Source organism: Ooceraea biroi, chromosome 6 (genome assembly GCF_003672135.1).
Source record: "Ooceraea biroi isolate clonal line C1 chromosome 6, Obir_v5.4, whole genome shotgun sequence".
Classification (NCBI taxonomy): domain Eukaryota; kingdom Metazoa; phylum Arthropoda; class Insecta; order Hymenoptera; family Formicidae; genus Ooceraea; species Ooceraea biroi.
In genome coordinates, this window is record NC_039511.1 from 13976081 (window position 1) to 13996204 (window position 20124).

The 20124-nt window shown below is 39.7% G+C and overlaps 1 protein-coding gene across 1 annotated transcript in view; it reads left to right on the forward strand.

Moving 5' to 3' along the window:
* The window catches only part of LOC105276728 (protein vestigial), a 52556-nt gene that overhangs the window by 18762 nt on the left and 13670 nt on the right, over positions 1-20124 (forward strand). The window contains exons 2-3 of the mRNA XM_026970359.1: positions 17763-17973; positions 18060-18215. Of these exons, the coding sequence (XP_026826160.1) occupies positions 17763-17973; positions 18060-18215 (367 nt within the window). The remainder of the gene's footprint in view (positions 1-17762; positions 17974-18059; positions 18216-20124) is intronic.

Genomic DNA, 20124 nt, shown 5'->3' on the forward strand with positions numbered 1-20124 from the left:
GAAATTAAGCGATAAATAGAGATGTTATCGTTCATTTTAATGAACGATAACACGTGGATAATACGCTAATTACAAAGCCTCTCACGAAATTCGAGTCTGCGAGATCACGCATTTCGACAACCTAATATTATCGCGAGGCGTCTGCAGTACGGTATACAAATGGGGCCATTAATGTCGGCTCTTAGCTGTATCTGCTTTACAAGAAGAGCTTGCTCTTTTTGTCATAAGTTATACGTCGCGGTTCGTGTACTGAAAGGGCGCGCGAGAAAAGAGGCGGATCGTACTGCGTTCGTTTCCCGTTCTTAGCCGTCACTCGTGACCGCCACTCTTGCGTTTCCACACGCCAAGTGAATCCATCACGTTGGATCAGATCGGTAAGCGAGATGCGCCGAGCTCAACAATGAATGAGCACGTGTGCGAACATCCGGGTGCGAGCTCATTATTTTTCGCGCGTTACAGATAATCTCGAGACATCTCAGAGATCCCGTCAAGCATTTTGGGCATTATTTTAGAACCGCTGGAAAAGAAATGAAAAAATAAATCTAAGAAAATAACTAATAAATAGTTTATCATAAAGTTCGACTCAACGGCGCAACGAGACGTCTTCTATCGGTGATGAGATGTATCTCCCACGTAGAAATGTATGTTGCAGATAGGTATCTATTGGTATCTGGTATTTACCTTCGATTTAATGGTTCGTTGCATTCTGGATTCTGGCTTGTTAATGGACTCGCTCGATTCCTTCCTGATTAAAATCTGGATTCGCGTGACGGATGAGCAGTCGTAGGATACACTAAGCGTACGAGAAACTTCGAGCTTGGCATCAAACAGATATACCTATGCTCAAACTATTGGGTTGGCCAAAAAGTAATTGCGTTTTTTTCCAATAGATGGACATGCATGTCTTGAAATGTAACTAACTTCATTCTAAACCGCAAATTCATTATGTAGGTTAACAACTCACAGTTCAAGCTTGTTTTACAAAAAGAAAGTACACGATTTCGTTAACAATTGTTTCTTTGCCGTCGATTTCAAAATGGAAAATCAAAAAGAACATTTTCCTCATATTTTCTTTTATTACTTCCGAAAAGGGAAAAACGCTGTGCAAGCTCATCAAAAGTTATCTGATGTATATGGCGAAGATGCTTTACAACTGCGGCAGTGTCAAAATTGGTTTACTAAATTTCGATCTCGAGATTTTAATGTAAAAGATGCACCACGCTCAGGAAGGCCAATCGAAATTGATGATGACAAAATAAAGGCACTGATCGATTCGAATCGGCGTTTAACGACACGAGAGATTGCTGAGAATCTTAACATATCGAAATCGAGTGTTGAAAACCATTTAAAACGACCATTTAAGACGACATTAGTAAGCTCGATATTTGGGTAGCACATGAGCTCAAAGAAATTCATCTCACTAAGCGCATTGACATCTGCGATTCTCTTTTGAAACGTGAGGAAGATGATCGATTTTTGAAACGTATGATAACAGGCGACGAAAAGTGGATCGTCTACAACAACGTCAAACGAAAAAGATGGTGGAGCAAGCGTGATGAACCTGCTGAAAGCACTTGAAAAGCAGATATTCACCAAAGAAAGATTATGCTGTCAGTCTGGTGGGACTTTAAAGGTATTGTGTATTTTGAGCTGCTTGCAAGGAATCAAACCATTAATTCAGACGTATACTGTCGTCAACTGGATAAATTAAACGATGCCATCAAACAGAAACGTCGAGAATTGGTGAATCGCAAAGGTGTTGTGTTTCACCATGATAACGCTAGACCACGTACAAGTTTGGTCACTCGTGAAAAATTGTTGCAGCTTGGATGGGATGTGTTACCATGATGTTACCACATCCACCATATTCGCCAGACCTGGCACCATCAGATTACCATTCGTTTCGTTCTTTGCAAAACGCCTTGAATGGTAAAACCTTTACTGCTGATGAGGATATCAAATCGTTGTTGGAATTGTTTTTTGCTGAAAAAGATAAGAACTGTTTTGAGCGCGGAATCATGAAGTTGCCTGAAAAATGGCAAAAGATAATCAAACAAAATGGACAATATATTGTTTAATAAAGTTTTTGTTTCCCATGAAAAATTCGCCTTTTATTTATATAAAAAAAAACGCAATTACTTTTTGGCCAACCCAATATAAGCAGATGGCGAATTATCCGATTTTACTAAGAACGGTGCGATTGGTTTTCTCGCAGGTGGTCCGCTTGTATTCGTTAAGCCTGATCGAGGACTGATACGAAGATAAACAGAAGTTACACCTCGGGTAACACGCGCGGGAATTAACATAGGTGCGCACGGATCGACGTTTAAAGGCCAATCGCATTTCCATACCGGTGCTATTCGATCCCGTTCGGCCCATCGGGTGTCCCTCTTCGATGTTCTATGCTGGTCTATATTTGCCCTCGGACCGCGGCCAAGACCCATTTATATCCTCTTATCCATGTATCTCTGCGCAGCGGGCCTTTGCAAGGCCCAAAAACCAAAACTGCGACCGTTTTCTCTCTCCGACTCCTCAGCATCCTTGTCCTCTTCCTTCCAGTTTGTCGCAGGAAGATAAAGTGTGGGCCATTTCACTTGAATCTTTTTCGTTGAACGTCAAACAATCATACGCGTTTACGCACGTTTATTGCTTCATTGAATATTTTGTAAACGTTTCCTCTAATTTATATCCGACTCTACTCAAGAAACCCTTTCAGGAAATGCATAGGACAATCATGATACCGTTAGCGTTTGCAGAATGTTAGATCTTAAATCATTCAACTTCAATTTAACTAAATTGTCTCAATTTAAATTTAATTAAATTCAATTAATTGCTTAAATCCTATTATATCTTTTAAAACTTTCAGCTTTCATCAAAAAGAAAAATTAGTATATTAAATTATTCATAAATCATGATTCCTTGTTTGAAAGGAGCAAGCGGAGTAACATTCACGCGGGAGTATCAACACCGACACGATGCAACGTACGTCAAGCCTTTGACAAAATACTTGGCCAGCGTTCGGCTTTATTAGCGGCTTGCCGGACATGATCGATGCAGATTCTGGCTGACGCGAATAGTTCGCGAAACCGCAACGCGCTTCGTAATTGAATGTACTCGAAGCCGTGTGCCGACATTAAAACGAACCGGGCGGGACCACTCGGGGGCTGGTCTCATTCAGGATCAAAGGACGAGAGCGAGGAATGAAAATTTTCGGCGCATCTGTTTTTCATTCGTTTCCGAGCGCGTTGATTTTCGCGAGATTCCTCACGTCTTCCTTCGCGCGCGATTCGCGCACATCTAACCAACCACGAGCAGGGGTGCGAATCTCGCGGAGAATGTTTCCTCATTAATAAAGAACAGAGAGAGAAGAGGGAAAGAAGGAGAAAGAGAAAAAGAGAACGGAGAATCGTCAGTTGTAGATGCTCGCGCGCGAGTCCGCTCCGTTCCGCTCGACGGCAAACGCGAGCGGAATGCACGCAGCGTGCATACTTTCATCAATTTCGCGTGTCCCGCAGCACCACTCGCAGCTATTTCATTGACGAGCTGTCGGCGTAAAGGAGAGCGAGAAGAAGAGGAAAAGGGACAGTAGACGCAACAGAGACTGTACGCGCGTGTATAAAGGGTCGTGTATTTTAGGAATAAAATTCTCGTGCGAGGAAACGAGGCAAATATTACAAAAAGAGTGCAGTGAATCCGGTATGGACGTTACAAGGAATCCTTTACTACAGAGGAAAGAGATAACCAACTGCTTAACTAATGGATGGGAAAGGACCCTAAACACTCGCGTCACGGCCCCTTGCCTCCTGAGGTTGCAGGAACTTCCCCAGGTTGAGAAGGAGCTCTTCATCGTCCGAATATCGAAGATTTGTCGCTCGGCTTGCCTCCATCCGAGCGAGAAGGCATCAAAGCGTTTCGCCCACCTTTATTAACCCCTCCCCTATCATCTTGCCATTCCTTCCCCGACGGTAATAATCATTTATTACCCAAGTAATAACGGCCGTGTCCGTGCTACGAAGTTGCGGAAATTAGGCTTTGTTTAAAAATCAGCCACTCCGCCGGCCTCATAAACTTTCCTCGGTTCGCTTCATCAGCCGGCGAATTTTCTCTCGTCCTCAATTGAAAAACTTACCACAAAGCACCCTTTCCTCTCCACCCTTGCCATCCGAGTGGCTCGCTCTTCGACGAGGAACGTAAGAAAATTTACTACTGCGAGGTCAACTTTGTTAACTATTGCCTCAAAGAGAGACCGCTGTTAAATTGAATTAAAATGAATAAATAAATAATTCGTACGTGAAAAAATATTTTATAGTTTTTTAAAGCAATGAGAAAAAAGTCGATAACGCACAGCGCGTTTCTCTTTTATATGAAAATCTCGTCTTATCGAGATATGTAACAGATGAAATTAAAATGGACGATGATTCTATTATCATTAAAATCATGGTCAATCATGACGCTCGATCAAAAAAATTTTCATATGCATAGAAACTTATATCCATAGCAAGCTTGGTTCGTAGCTGATTCATTAAAATCCGGAAGTGCGATTCCGTTCGGCGAACTCTCCATTAATTGTCTTAGTCTTCGATCGTTTGCTCTCTCGTCTTTCTCTTCGCTCTTCGTTCTCTCCGTTCTCTAATTGAAATTCTTACCTAAGTACCTGCACAAACAGAATTCGCTGTTAATTGATCGAAGATTAACTCATTGAGTTACTATAGATATTAGAATACGAGAATTCAAGGGCTTAACAAGTCATGAAGAAAGCATTAAAGAATTAAATATTTTTCTGATATTTCATTTCTTCGGATTATAATAATTATTTTTTACTAGTAAATTATATAATTAATGATATAATAAAGCGAGTTACACACTAAAATTCGCAGTTGCGGTAATCTTTTCAATGTTTAAATAATTCAAGAGGTTGACTTTAATTTTTGATTCATTGGGTTCTATCTGTGCAGGTTTGAATCCTATCTGCGCCCAACTTTGAGCAATCGGTATATTATTTTGATAGTGTCTCACGTTTTTAGTATTTTTCTGTTTTAATATATTATACACAAAGTAATATCTATCTATCCACAGGAAGGGAAGAAAGGAAAATAAATTTATAAAAATTCTTATAGCTCTCACAACCATGTCTGCCGACCGTGTCTTGTTTTTTTTTCTTTGACGAGATGTTTCGTTTTTCTTCCTTTATCCTCATATACTAACCACCATTTTATATGGGTAATTGAAGAAATAAAGGAGATTGCAATTATGCCTCATAATTACTGCGTCTGTGCGCTCCAACAAATATGGCGGTCGCATCATCATGCCGCCGGTCGTCGACTCGTGTTTTTGATGGAATCATTCACGCGTAGGAAGTAAATGTCTGTCGTCGCCAACGATATGCGATGCGTATGTGAAACTAGAATTTGGAGAAATATCTGTTTTTTTTTCAATTCGACAGATCATGCTTTACATGATAGTTGATTAAAAAGTTTTGTGGACCATGTACACAAAATTTCAAATATCAAGCCTTTCCAAATAGTAATTAATAATAACAATAAGTTCTTCATTCGACTGAAATCTTGTTTCTCTGAGAAAATTTCGAAAATAAGGAAAAGTTCGATAGAGTATTAAAGGTATTAAATTAGTCATATTATTTTTAATTAAACTTTTTAATTATATTTTAAATAAACGCTTTTATTGTAGAGTTAAGGAATTATAAGGATTTTATGTTTAAATAATGTTAAAAAAATTCATGTTTATAGAAGTGGAATATAATATTAGTTACATATATGCTTTTGTTATCTTTCATTTCGTAAACATAAATGCATAAATTTACTATACATATTACTAATCAATTAGTTTATCATTATCGTTATCTGACGATTGTTAAGCGATATGCAATCGTGCGAAAGATAATGCGGGAATAGTTCTCTTATTTTATTTCCTATCCGGACAGACATTTTCATTAGTCACGAAATGCAGCGGACAGAAAGACACTGGCACTGTTCGATGACTTAAGGATTGACTCGAGGGCTGTCGATTCGTCACTGTCAGCTAGTGCAATGTCACGAGCGTCGAGATGAGACGAGCGATTATGAGAGTGAAAAATGATCCGCGAAAAGTCTCGGCGTTTCGTCCACGATTCCTTTAGGTAGACTTATGGTTGCTTACATTTACCACTGGAAACGAATATCTTTTATTTGGTTCCGAACGGTATTTGCACCGAAAAATTGTGAAAACTTAAACACAAATATTCATACCCTAAGAAAAAGTTCGTACCCTAAGAAACGAAATACTCGGGAGTTTTTTAGGGCTTCGGGAACTATTAAGACGTTAAGAATCTGCATAAACTTACAAATTAAGATTCACAAATAGGTAGTCCTCTCTAAAATACCTCCTTTAGCGTAACTGTACCCGCGAATTGCCGCTACTATACGATTAGGCTGATCTCTTCCGCCTGGGATCAATATAGATGTTTCCGAGCCCATGGATTGGATTTTTTGACGATCACTGCTTCTGCCTGGAATGCACTTGCCGCTCCGGGTTCGAGACAGCCGCGGTTCAAAGGTTAAACAGAAAATGTCGTACGGAGGCATGCTGAGGAGGCGGCGGTCGGAGAAGGTAGCTAAAGAGACGCGGGGAAAGAGCCCGGAGGCATTGCAAGCTCGAGCTACTGGCGGAAGCTAAGCGCATATTAAAGAGGCTCGTAAAATCATAAGCATTCCGCGGTACTCGCTAATACGTCGACGAGCCTCAACAATATTGTTCGGTGCGGTGTAACGAATGTACGTTAATGTTAATAAAGGGATGCAGCGAGACGCGCTGCCGACTCGTACACGCGATTGCAGGTTTCTAAACGCTGGATTCGGCGCGAGCCAATCCGAAACGGTACACCAAGCGCGTCATGCATGCTTTTAATATCTACCTAAGAACATTCTCCGCAGTAGTTACTTATCAAACCAAAATTCAAAACTCTTTACATCTTAAATTCTGTGAATTTCGCACATTTCGCGAGTTTCACTCTACGACTTCTCGTTTATAAACGTTTCCTGGTTCGTGAAGAATCGAGTTTCCGGGTCACTTTCGAAAAGGTGCGTCGTCAAGTCTCAAACGTAGTGAGAACAATTTCATCATTCGGAACAGTCATAAATACCAAGTGACTGCGTTCCAGCCGATCTCAAGATCGAGTGCTCGATTCCGATAGCAGTGGCATTAGAATTGAATTGAATGAGATTTTCTTCGTAAGAGCTAGTTTCCACGGGAAGGACTCGTACCGCCATTGAGATCGCTTTTGCCTTTTTTCTTTCCATTCAGGAGCATGGGCGTCGAGCTCAGGTCTCTGACGCATTTTAGCGAGGACGGAAAAATATCATAGATGAAAATTTGGAACAGAAACGAATGTGTCTCAATTCTTATGAACGTTTAAAAATGTTCTGAGAGGAATGAGATTTCAGTCGACTGAAGAACGACCAAGTTTAAAAGAGGAGATCTTTTGCATCAAATTATCGTCGGTAATGAACAATGGATTTTGCACGACAATTCTAAACGCGGAAAATCATGGATAGATCTCGATCAATCATTGACATCGATTGTAAAGTCCAGCATCTATGCCAAGAACGTGTTGTACTGCATCTGGTGAAATATCAAGGACGCAGTATATTATGAGTTGCTACATTCAGGTCAAACAGTTACTGCAGAGCTCGATTAACAACAGCTTATCCGCTTAAGGGATGAGATAAAGCAAAAAAGACTATTTATTGGCCAGGAAACTCGGCAACTCTTACAGCATGACAACACTCGATCATATGTCGCGAAGTAGACGGAAAAAGTTATCTTCTCCTTGGGAAATTTTCTCTTACGTATTCACCAGGCTTGGCCTCTTTAGATCCAACATCGTCTGACTGATATTTATTTTCAAACTGCGAAAAATGTCCAAGAAAGCATCGATGACTTTTTAAAACCATCAAATTATTATTATTATTAGAGAATTTATCTGTTCATTTGATAGACAGAAAATAATCGACAGTATTTCGATGTTTAAGATTTTCGGTGTTTGTCTTGTTTTTTTTACAAATAAATTTCAAATTGTGTAAATAAAAGATACCGAATTTATTTGTATAACCGAGTAGAAAGTTAGGTGCTTGCATATAGAGATCGGCCTTGCCGATCCTTGACCCTCTTGATTTCTTACAATAATTTTAATACAAGTTTTACCTTTAATACGTTAGGCTGGCCAGACAAAATTATTAGGGTATAGGACAACTACAGGCGCGACTTTGCCATATCTCACACCATCACGTAATGATCGAGTCGTCTAAGTACGTCGCCGTGCGAGCCACACCGGACTCACTGTCCGTCGTCGACAGCAAGATGTGCTGCAATGCGTTGCATTCCTTGGCGCTGTTCTGTTTTTAGTCTAGGATTGCCATTCTTTGCGACACGCGCATTGCTACGCTCAATCGCTCGCTATTTCGTGCGCACGTGTCTGCTTTTAGTGTCGCGCATTCTGTATCCAGAAGTACTGACAGGGGTCGAGATATCGGTACTTTGCTCTACTCTGACAAGGAAACATAAAAATGCATCCTTCTCCGATTCTGATAAAGGAGTATGGAAAATTGTAAAAATTTTGTGGTACAAAACCAATCGTTATGAAACTTGACACAAACTTAGTACGAGGTAAAATATGAAGAAATCTAACTAAAATCGACCGGCTAAATGAGTGGATCCTGGTCAAAAAGCAGAAAATGTGTCCAATGAATCGTGTGGCGGCAGTGCCATTTACCACTTATATAATCTAATTTTGGCAATAAAATAACATTGTGCGTGAATGGCTCCTCACAAATACTGCAGCTTTGTCGACTAAAATTAGATTATGTAAGTGGTAAGTGGCACTGCCGCCACACGATTCATTGGACACATTTTCTGCTTTTTGACCAGGATCCACTCATTTAGCCGGTCGATTTTAGTTAGATTTCTTCATATTTTACCTCGTACTAAGTTTGTGTCAAGTTTCATAACGATTGGTTTTGTACCACAAAATTTTTACAATTTTCCATACTCCTTTATACAGGGTGGCCCATTTTAATTTATACAGTCGATTTTTTAAAAAACTAAAAGAGATACGAAAAAATGTTTCAGACAGACATGTCACGATTTCGAGGGGGACATAAGATGATACCATTGGTTTGACCTTGAACAGTCGTTTGAAGGTCACGCGAAGATCACCTTCAATTTCTTAAATTGAAACCCCAACTTTTTATTGCAGATTCTTATTCTCCATCGAAAAGTAAGTAACTTTTGTCTGAAACATTTTTCCGAAAAATGTCATCTTATGTCCTTAAAATGATCTTCAAGATGAGTTTTGAGGACATTTTAAGGACATAAGATGACATTTTTCGGAAAAATGTTTCAGACAAAAGTTACTTACTTTTCGATGGAGAATAAGAATCTGCAATAAAAAGTTGGGGTTTCAATTTAAGAAATTGAAGGTGATCTTCGCGTGACCTTCAAACGATTATTCAAGGTCAAATCAATGGTATCATCTTATGTCCCCCTCGAAATCGTGACATGTCTGTCTGAAACATTTTTTCGTATCTCTTTTAGTTTTTTAAAAAATCGACTGTATAAATTAAAATGGGCCACCCTGTATATATACTTTATATTATAGTTTAACACAAAGTAAGAGATGCAGAACTTCGAGTTTCATTAAAGTTTGCTAGGTCAACATGCGGCCGAGCATTGTCATGAAGAAAGATGATTTTATGACGTTCTTGGTCAGTAAATCTTTTCACCTAACTAATCACATGGTTCAATTGTTCACTGTACCGCTGTCTTTCGCTATCGTTTCACCTTGATTCAGAAGCTCATAGTAGAGTATTTCTTTCATATTTCACCAAATATGAAAAAGAATCTTGTGGCCGTGGTGTTGCATTGTGATACCGATTACATACATTTATTATGCACGTAAAACGAAAACGTGCAAAAAATAACTAAACCTTTTGCATACACCTAATACAAAAAAGCATGCAGTGTCGGATATGCATCTCTTCTCGCACTCCATTTTTAAACAAATTAATGGTGAGGAGAGAGGGAGCTAAAGTTTTTCGCTTTTTAATATAATGAGATTCCTCACTGTGTTGAAACGAAGTCGAACGAGTATGTCCTCAATATCCTTGCATCAGAGATAATTGGATGGGCGAAAAAATGAATAACTTGCAGTATGCGTTGAAGAAGTTTCCGAGTCATGTGGGAAAAGTTAGGTTCTGTCGATTAGCAGTAGCCTCACGCTGTCGTCGTCGTCGGGTATTCAATATTAATCGAGCTGTGCTACCGTGGAACGCGTTCTTAGATCTCGCAGCCAGCTCGCTCGTCACTGTAATGAGCCAGAAAACCGCGAATGCCGACACGGTCGATGAGAATCCTTCGTAAAATCTCATCAGTTACATCTTAGTCCCGTAAGTTTATTACACATGCATGCTCGTAATTTCTGGCGTTTTTACTTTGAAAATCTTAACGTTCCGAACTGTTATCGACGAAATGAAAGGATACGAAGTTTAATAATGCTAGAAAGCAAGAATAGGTTGATGCTCTCTCTTTTCATGACACGTGATACATTATGCTAAATTTTAAATCATTAATAGAGGAAAGTCCCCGATTATGAGATACCATATCGATTTTACCGAATGTAAGGAAATCTATAGGCAGAATTTTTAAATGTAATACGTTATCTTGAAGAGAATTTAATAAGCTTTAGGTTGGTGAAATGAAAAATCTAATTTAAATATTATTTTTTCTGAAAATTAAAAAATTTGCAAAAAGAGCTTTACGCAGGATCGAGAAAGTGTGCTCCTAATATAAGATACCTCGAGAAATCGGTGTTAAAAGTGCAAAATACATCAGTATTGCAATTAAAAAACTTTATTAGATAGTTTTATAAAAATACTGCTGCTACAGCCTTCGCCAAATCTTCACGATTCCACTGTCGACGCTTCCTCGTATCTCTAACCTCCATAGTCAGATTCTATAAAAATTAAATACACAAAACTGCGTAATATAAATTCGTATTAACTTTTCTTTAACCTTAAGTAGTATTTTCTTTCTTTTTATTACACTACATAATCTTCATATTCGAGCAATAATTATCTCATATTAAGAGTACCCTGAATATCTCATTATACGAGCCACACGTCTAGCGGTTCCGCGATCATGAACTCTAACCTCTACAATTAAGCAATTCAACAAATTGCGTATTTTCCTGTTACTACGATTCTACTCTATCATTGCATACTGAATTTATTGCCAACCATTTCTTTATTATATAATAAACAAGGTTTAAAAACTTACCTCAAGTTCCTTTGACATGTTCACAATTTCACAAACTTTTTCTTGCAAAGGCTAAACGCAATAACGAACAATGAATTTTTCACTAAATACATTTTACACCAAGAGTAATAAGTTCATGGTGGAACTAACAGATGGTGCTCACTAGTTTAGCAGAAACCCCATTATCTCATATTAGGAGCATATCTCATAATAGGGGATTCTCCTCTATTAACCGATTATTGTCTAAAACTTTTTTAGGACAACAAGTATTGATAAGTTTATCATTTCTCAAAAACGAATTCGTTTAAAATGTTCCGTTTAAGATGCGCTGTTTTTAATTCCACTGAAAACAGCAATTTCGACTGCGTGATAGATAAAAACGGGACTAGCGTCGAGCCGAAGGTCAACATGTAATAAAAAAAAGAGAAGTAGGAACGGTGAGAATGCCCCAAGATGCGGCGGCAACGCGGAACGCTTTTAGCGCTCTCTTATCAGACCTGATCCGATATGGTGACCAATAACGATGGCTACCTACCGCAGCGTCCATGGGTTATGCTCTTGCCGACCAGGACCATTACCAGCTTATTACTATGTACCTCAGCAGCTTATTGAAAGTTCGCGGTCGAGCATGTTGTCCAATAAAAACGCTATGTTTACGTCCAGCTGCGACTCGCAGTTACCGCATTCTCCTCGGCGTTCCTCTATGTCTCTTCAGTGTATTTTTCAAATTTTTGGATATTGGAATCTCTTTAAAAAAATCTACGATGTCTGCTCCTAGAAGATATTTTAGTTATTTTAATTTTGATATGCTTATAATTAAGACCTAATATTTCGAGATTTATAATCCTTTATATCTTTAAATCCTCAGAATTTCGAATCTTTGGACATTCAGTCTATTGTACATCCAGGATTTATAAATTATCTGAGACTTTTTTTATTTTAGTTTGTTATGCTTTTAACTTTCTCTCTCTTGATGGAAAAGAGACAGTAATCGAAAAAGGATTAAAAAACATTCCAGATGAAGGAGATGAAAACCGAAGCAAAGAATAAAAGGAAGAAGGGAACTGGTAACAAGCTGCCGTGCAACCGTGGCGTATCTTGCAATTTGTTAACCGGGCATAGCCATTCATCGACGCGATTCTCCTATCTTCTATGAAGATGAGAGGCTCCGACTACAGGGATCGCAACTATTGATAAGCCATGCCGCAAACAGACTCCCTTCGCCTTTAAGTTTCGTTCATTAGCGGCTATGCCAGATGGACGATGCTGCAGTTTCGCCAATTACAACGGAATCATACCGTATGTGTTGATCTTTTGCGGTCTTCATTTCCGATGTAACGGACGGAGAGCAAAAATCCGATAAAAAGTTAAAAAATATATAAATAAAATTAAAAGATAACATTATGTGATCAGAATATAATTTAGACGTGGCAATAACTTAACAGCTGATCATTATCATGACATGAATATTAGAACAACGGAAAGCACTAGCCATACCGAATACCTAGCCATTCGTGAATATTTTTTGAGTCTTAATAAAAGACACTTTCCGGTGTTATCATTCGCGCGGGAAGTATCGTATGAGAATTCCGACACTCCCCTCGAATAAACCGACCCTATGAATTTCTCCGGGTGGTATAATCGTAAAGCCGATAAATAGAGCCGGATTCCAACCGGAGCCTAACGACGCGTCATTTCGATCATACTTACGCCTCACGCTAATTAATTGAACGATTTACGGACTCTTGCGGACATTATCGGCTAACGTTGCGTCGGCGAGGATGGTAAACGCATCAATCGGAAGATTCTTCCGTAGTTTAGCCGTCACTCATCTCAATTAGCGCCTTGTGCGTGTGCGAGAAAGCCGGCTGATCATTCACAGCGATAACGTAGAAACGCGTGTAACGCTTCCTGCCTGCGATATTTTCGGCGATCTCTTTCGGTGTCAACGAGGTGTCCCTCGTATCCTTTATACGATTCTAAATGCATCGCGAGATAAATGTCGTGTTGCTAGATACCTGGGATTCCAGATTTGATTAAACATCGCTATGGTAAATCTCATAGACGCATAATGCTATCTAAAAGTAGCGAAGAGATAGACTGACATTATAGCTACTCGGTTACCTATCTCTGTTTTCGTTGCAGTTGCTAATTTTATCTTGAATTAATAATATCTCGCATCGGTAAATCCTTCAGATATTAAATTCCTTACGTTCTATGTCTCTCAATTTTATAATCATTATGGGGGTGTTTCAGATTTTATAATTTTCCAAATGTTTCTGATCATATTATATTCTCTTATATATCTTCTTTAATATTTCTCATATGCCTGTATCGAGAATCTCCTTTATATCCTATTTCACTTCCCACATTCATCAGTTTGCTACTTTTGCCTCGGTCGGTTTCAGCTAATCGTCTACCTCAGCGTATACTACTCGCTTTATCTGCCGCAAGACTTTGCTTCATAATAACAGTTAAGTGCTACCAGACATCCACAAATGAGTAAACGGTGTGCCACCCGCTGATAAGGGTATTCCGCTACAAGGAAGAAGCGCGCCGGTATCCGTTTAATGCGTTCCGCCGCAAAGATACACTGTGAATAATATCGTCGGTTCTCGATATAAATGCAAACGCGTACACACGGCCCGAGTTTGACTAAAGGGTTACCTGCTCGCTACTCGCTTCGGCGCGCTGCTGCTTGTCGTATCCGCGCAAAATGATAAATAGTACCCCAACTTGCACCCTCCGCACGATAACGTCGGTCTTAAAGATTGAGCACGGACAAATCAACCATCTGCAAATCTTGAAAATGAACAAATCAACAATCGAGAGAATTAACATTCAAGAAAATCTAAACAATTACAAAAGAGAAAACTGAGGAAAGAGAGAGAGAGAGAGACAAATTTAAAAATCCGATTCAAAATCTACTAAAGTATATTAAAAAAAGAAATTCTGAGATTCTGGTCTTATATCTCAATTGTTAACAAATTTTGTTAACTTGGTGAAGGAGTGAAAAAAAAGTATTACTATATGATCTGTCTTTACAGTTTAGTATGTGAACTTTAAATATAAAAAGTCTTGGGACCAATAAGACTAGAGCATTGGAAGCAACACGATATGTGGGAGAAGAGATCTATACGATATACCATAATCTGGTAGAGATCTATAAGACAAAAGGGAAAGAAATAAAGATGCGGCCTCGGACCTTTCGTGAAATGACTCGACACCGACTGGAAGAACGACGGGAGGGAGGAAAGGGGGATTCGGGGGGCAAGAAGAAGAAGAAGAAGAAGCGAGCAGACGCCGTGGAGAGAAACGGGCGGGCTTGCGCTTTGGAATGCTTTGAAGGGCCGCAAGCAGCTCTCTTGGCTAGAGCTGCTCGTTGGTCGTGGAGCAAAGGGAGAAAAAGCAAAAGAGGAAGAGAGGAGATCGTCGGAGACGGTCTTACTTCAATTAATTACCACATTGTCGTCCGGCCGACCGGTGTTGGATGTTTCACCGTGGTAATCTATGGAAGACCTGCCGCTCCTTGATTTAATCTCTCTCTCTCTTTCTCTCGCGCGCGCGCTCCCTCTCGCCCCTTTCTCTTTCACCCTCTTTCATAGAGATGATTTCTATGCGAAATAAATGCTTTTCTTGCGGTGCGATTCAATAAGTATCAATAGATACGTACAGTATGATACACGGCGTTCAATTAATTATCAAATAAAACAATTTCTCTCGATTTATGATGTTATGCATTTTATGGTGATGCATGCATTGCTGCTTTATTTGGGTTCTCCACGTTACTTAAATCTAAAGGAGCTTTTATGTGACAAAGTTCACATGTAATATTATATCATAAATAAATAAATTATATAATAAATAGAACCCATGATTATTAGATTGCAATTAGATAAATTCACAATTAACCGATGTACATGAATCGAGAATTGAATAACGCGATCGATTATTTCGATACTGGCAGCAGTGCAAGAACTGCTTTTCATACATGATATTCGCGCGGAATGTCGATCACATGTGAATAAACCATCGCGAGCTTACCGAGGGTGTTCGTAGACGCGCGCCAACTTTAAAGCTTCTCCGGCTTTCATCGCGAACCGCCTACCAATCAGCAGTCGCAAAGGCCACGATGACAAGCAGATATACCTTCATTCGACGACGCCTACCACGGGTCATCGCTCGTCATCACTTTGTGCATCATGGCAGTGAAGTACTGCACCTTGGAACGCCGACGGGTCCCGAGTTTATTGGAGTAGATAACGATAGCATCTCCCGGACAAGCATAGTCGTCCGTCTTTTCCTCTTCTTCATCGCCTGCTCCTTCGTCCGGCACACCCTTCCGCCGACCGGCGCATACGTCAGCGTCAGCTTATTTCCGTGTAGCGCTGATGCATGCTCGTAATTGGTCAGGCGGAGTAGCGAGGCTCATCGTCCTTACACCGATGAAGAAGCAGGAAAGGCACGATTCGCAGTGATTTGTTGGACATCGACACGCATTTTTGTCCTCGCGTAGCCGGGAAACTGAATAAAAAGAGAACCTGACTCACTGTGTGCGCGATGAATTGTTTCTCCTCGACGTCGTCTAAAATAAACTGGGAAACGAGGCTTCGTTATTCCTTTGCCTCTCCACAAATTTAATTTGCCAGATCTATGAATAAATAAATATGTTTGTTTGAGGAAAATGCATAACAATCGAAAGGATTGGATTGGTGGGTCGATATCGTGGCGTATGGACAATGTGGAAGTCAGTGGGCTTGTTGCCACTTCCGTCACCCGTTCATTCTCTTTACAGTGCCCGGGGAAACGCATGGCCTCGATGTCACGCGGAAGTTCTCTGCTATTGCCGTTAAAACGCGCAAGTATTTATGCGCTCGTGTTTCCCTTTTACCGCTCTGTCATCGCAATCATTGCGATACGTGAACAATGCGATGATTGGTCGCGCTTCTTCTCGACTCGTGCGATTTGCCATTCGAGAATCTCACTGATCGACTATTTGTTAGGTTCTAACATTCTACAGAATGTGGAATGATCGAGTTATTGTATGACGAAAATGTATGAATAATATATAAATGGGTTGTAACATATATTCGTCCCACTTTTTTTTAATAACGAATATATGTTACAACCTATATTATTAAAAACGCTAAAGAACAACCTGATATGAATACATAGAATATTTCATTATTGTGCTACTATTTGTTAATCTATGTGTTTACACGCAATCACAAGCTCAAGATTTCTAAAAATATTTCAAAAGGCAAAACTTTCAAAGACACACTTTTTCTATCGCAGACATTCAATCTTTTGGATTTCAGGAATCGGAGATTGTAGTGACTTTAAGACACTTTTCTATGTTTCTTTTGTTCCTCAACTATCGCGCATAGTTTCATCGTGATTCATCATCATGATTCATCATAATCAATATAACACTGTAAACCATATATGACTGATCAATTACACCGTTTAACTAGCAGTTATTAACGACTGGTTGGACAGCTAACTAATTAACTGATACCATTAATTTGTTAAATAAACAAATAACGATTGCGTACGTTCGCACAGATAATTATGATTTTCTTCTCGATCCTTATTGTGAGAGGGGGCAGAGGGAAGAGAGGAAGATTCATTTAGCTTAAATTAGTTACTTTGACTTTACTTTATTCCTGTCAATCTCGTTACATTTCATCAAAGAGATATTCGATGCTGTTTTAGATTATCAGCAAAAACCCAGAGATAGAAGTTTGCAATAATCACATTCACGGAATCTTGACATCTAAAAAATGAAGTACGACTACTAAAGATTTAATAATACGATGTAAAAGATAAAGACAGGCGACGTCGTTCAAGTCTAAATTAAAAACTTAATAAAATTAAGAAAGGAGTATGGAAAATTGTAAAAATTTTGTGGTACAAAACCAATCGTTATGAAACTTGACACAAACTTAGTACGAGGTAAAATATGAAGAAATCTAACTAAAATCGACCGGCTAAATGAGTGGATCCTGGTCAAAAAGCAGAAAATGTGTCCAATGAATCGTGTGGCGGCAGTGCCATTTACCACTTACATAATCTAATTTTAGTCGACAAAGCTGCAGTATTTGTGAGGAGCCATTCACGCACAATGTTATTTTATTGCCAAAATTAGATTATGTAAGTGGTAAATGGCACTGCCGCCACACGATTCATTGGACACATTTTCTGCTTTTTGACCAGGATCCACTCATTTAGCCGGTCGATTTTAGTTAGATTTCTTCATATTTTACCTCGTACTAAGTTTGTGTCAAGTTTCATAACGATTGGTTTTGTACCACAAAATTTTTACAATTTTCCATACTCCTTTTCCTGTATTTATAAATACGTATATGTGCTGACTTGAAAAATTGCAGTGAAATATAAAATCTTGAGAATCACAGTGTTGTTGACTGTGAAATTAATCTCATTTCCTATTGCAGTTGAATGTTCATCAAAGGTCCCTGGAAGCAGCCAGCATCGAGCTTTGCGGCGCCGGCGGAAGTGTTCCTCAAGGTCAACCAAGCAGCGCGGGTTCTGTAGGATCCGCGCCGAGTCCTGCATCCCCAAGGCCAACGCCGCAATCGCGACCGCCTCTCTCTACCACCACCTCACAACCCTCACGTACACTGGATGATGAGAGATCAACAGACGGTGAGACGATTTTCGAAAATGTTTCAGCTTAAAGGAGGAAACATCGTTCATTATTTATGAATATTATAAATGTAATTGATTCGCAGGAGTGGGTGCCGGTACCACCGAGGATTCTGATGATGGCGAGAGTAGAGCGCAATACGTTAACGCGAATTGCGTGGTATTCACGCATTATCGAGGCGACGCTGCATCCGAAGTGGAAGAACACTTTCAGAGAGCCCTCGCTCACGACAAACTAAAGGGTAAACTATTTCCAAATAAACTTCTTGATTCATCGGAAAAAGATAATTTATTTTAAAATACGCATAATTTCATTGCAACAATTTTTGAAATTGCAAAAAAAGAATCCAATTTCGAAGTCCTCTTTTTCGAATCTCAATGAAGCCGAAATCTCAAGGAAAACGACAGTCGACCAAGCATTTGTGAGGTAATAAAGTACGCCGTTAGCCGGCGACAAGGATAACAAGCTTCGTGACAATTGTAGCTCGTTCGTGCTTGCGTCGACTTAAAACGCGAGCAAGGCAGGCCGATAGGGAGAAAAGAGCGAAGGAAACGTCCCAATCGCACAAGTGGACGGAGAGGGGGGAGGTGAAGCGGGACCGGAATTGTCAGCATGCGAGCGGATTTGGCAAGCGATCGGCAAGCTTGTCTATATTGGTGTCGTTTAAGGCCACATTTACCTCGACTACGGTGTCGAGGATCAGTTCAGTAGCCTGCTTAGAATTCAAGACAACGCAACCTAATTGTTACACCTTACCCCTCCTCGTCCTTTTCTTCGTTCCTCGTCCCCTTTCTGCTGCCACGCGTTAACTTCCCGCGACCGCACTCGTACGGAAGGTAAATTAAGAGCTTCTGCGCTCGGAAAAGAGAACGGTGGAGGAGGGTCGAGGAAAGACATCGTGAGGGACAGGGAAGAGGGTTGGAGCGAGGAGGGGCGAGATCGCGCAAGACAGTTTTAGCCATGGAATGTTGAGTAACGTACGTACAAGGACTGAACGGCTTTGAGATTAAACGTACGCACTGCTAAAGCAAAGAGTAAAGAGTAGGAGGGTGAAGGGAGGAACAGAGGGAGGAAGAAGTTACTTTGGAATTAAAAAGGAATTCGGGTAATCAACGGGGATAACAGAGCGAGTTCCAATTTGAAACAAACAGAAATCGTATTAAGTAGGAAGCTGGAAAATTATTTCTGCAATTGTGTGCAAAAAACAAGAGAAATTATATAGGGTGAAACACGTACCTGAAATCCCTTCGAGATAATGCCGTAAATATTCATTTCAACGGAAATTGATCCAGATGAATAGTGCATAATCAAACTCCATTTTCAAACAAATTAAAAGTAGGCTCATGCCAATAGAATATATAAAGCGTCATACAAAGTTTTCTGAAAAAGAGGTTACAAACTGGAATGATACTGGTATGGACCAAGCCAAGAAAAAAAGTCTTAATAAAGACTTAGGTTCTAAAACCAATTCTTAAAAGTTATAAGTCATCGAAGAAAAGCAAAACAGCTCTGTGGTATTTTTTATTTTAATATGCATTCGCAAATTGAGATATTACAAAGCGCTGTTCAATAAGGAAAAGCGAGCGTAATTGCAAGAGTAGCATCGAGATTCGTACAAGTCGTTGATTAAAATGTCGGCCTTTTCTGACGTTCTGAGGAACACGCGGGTACTTATTGGCGAATCAGGCTTCGACAACCCTTTCCTATCCATTCCTTTCCCCATTCCCCTCTACGTAGAACGATATCCTTTCTCTCTTCGGTCGCGGCATCGGCAAAGAAGAAAGCCAGCCGCAGACGGTCGACACTCTGTTTCTTTAATTGCGTTAATAAATAAAGGACAGTCGGCGAACTGAGAACGAGGTAGATACTAGGAAAAGGAGAGAGAGGGATTGCAAGCGGTCCCACGGTACTCCCAGCTATACCACCGTTTCTCGAAGATTAAAGAATCATACTCATGATTATATAAATAATCGTGGAATTTTTTCGGTTTTATTGCATAATTACTTTAAAAATATACCTGTTAATCTAATTGCGCGTATGAGGAATTACTGAAGTTTGTATTTAATCCTATTTTTTTGTATATTGGATTGGATGATCACAAAAATATTTTTGTGATCATTCAATCATTATCGACAGAATCATTTTCTCGA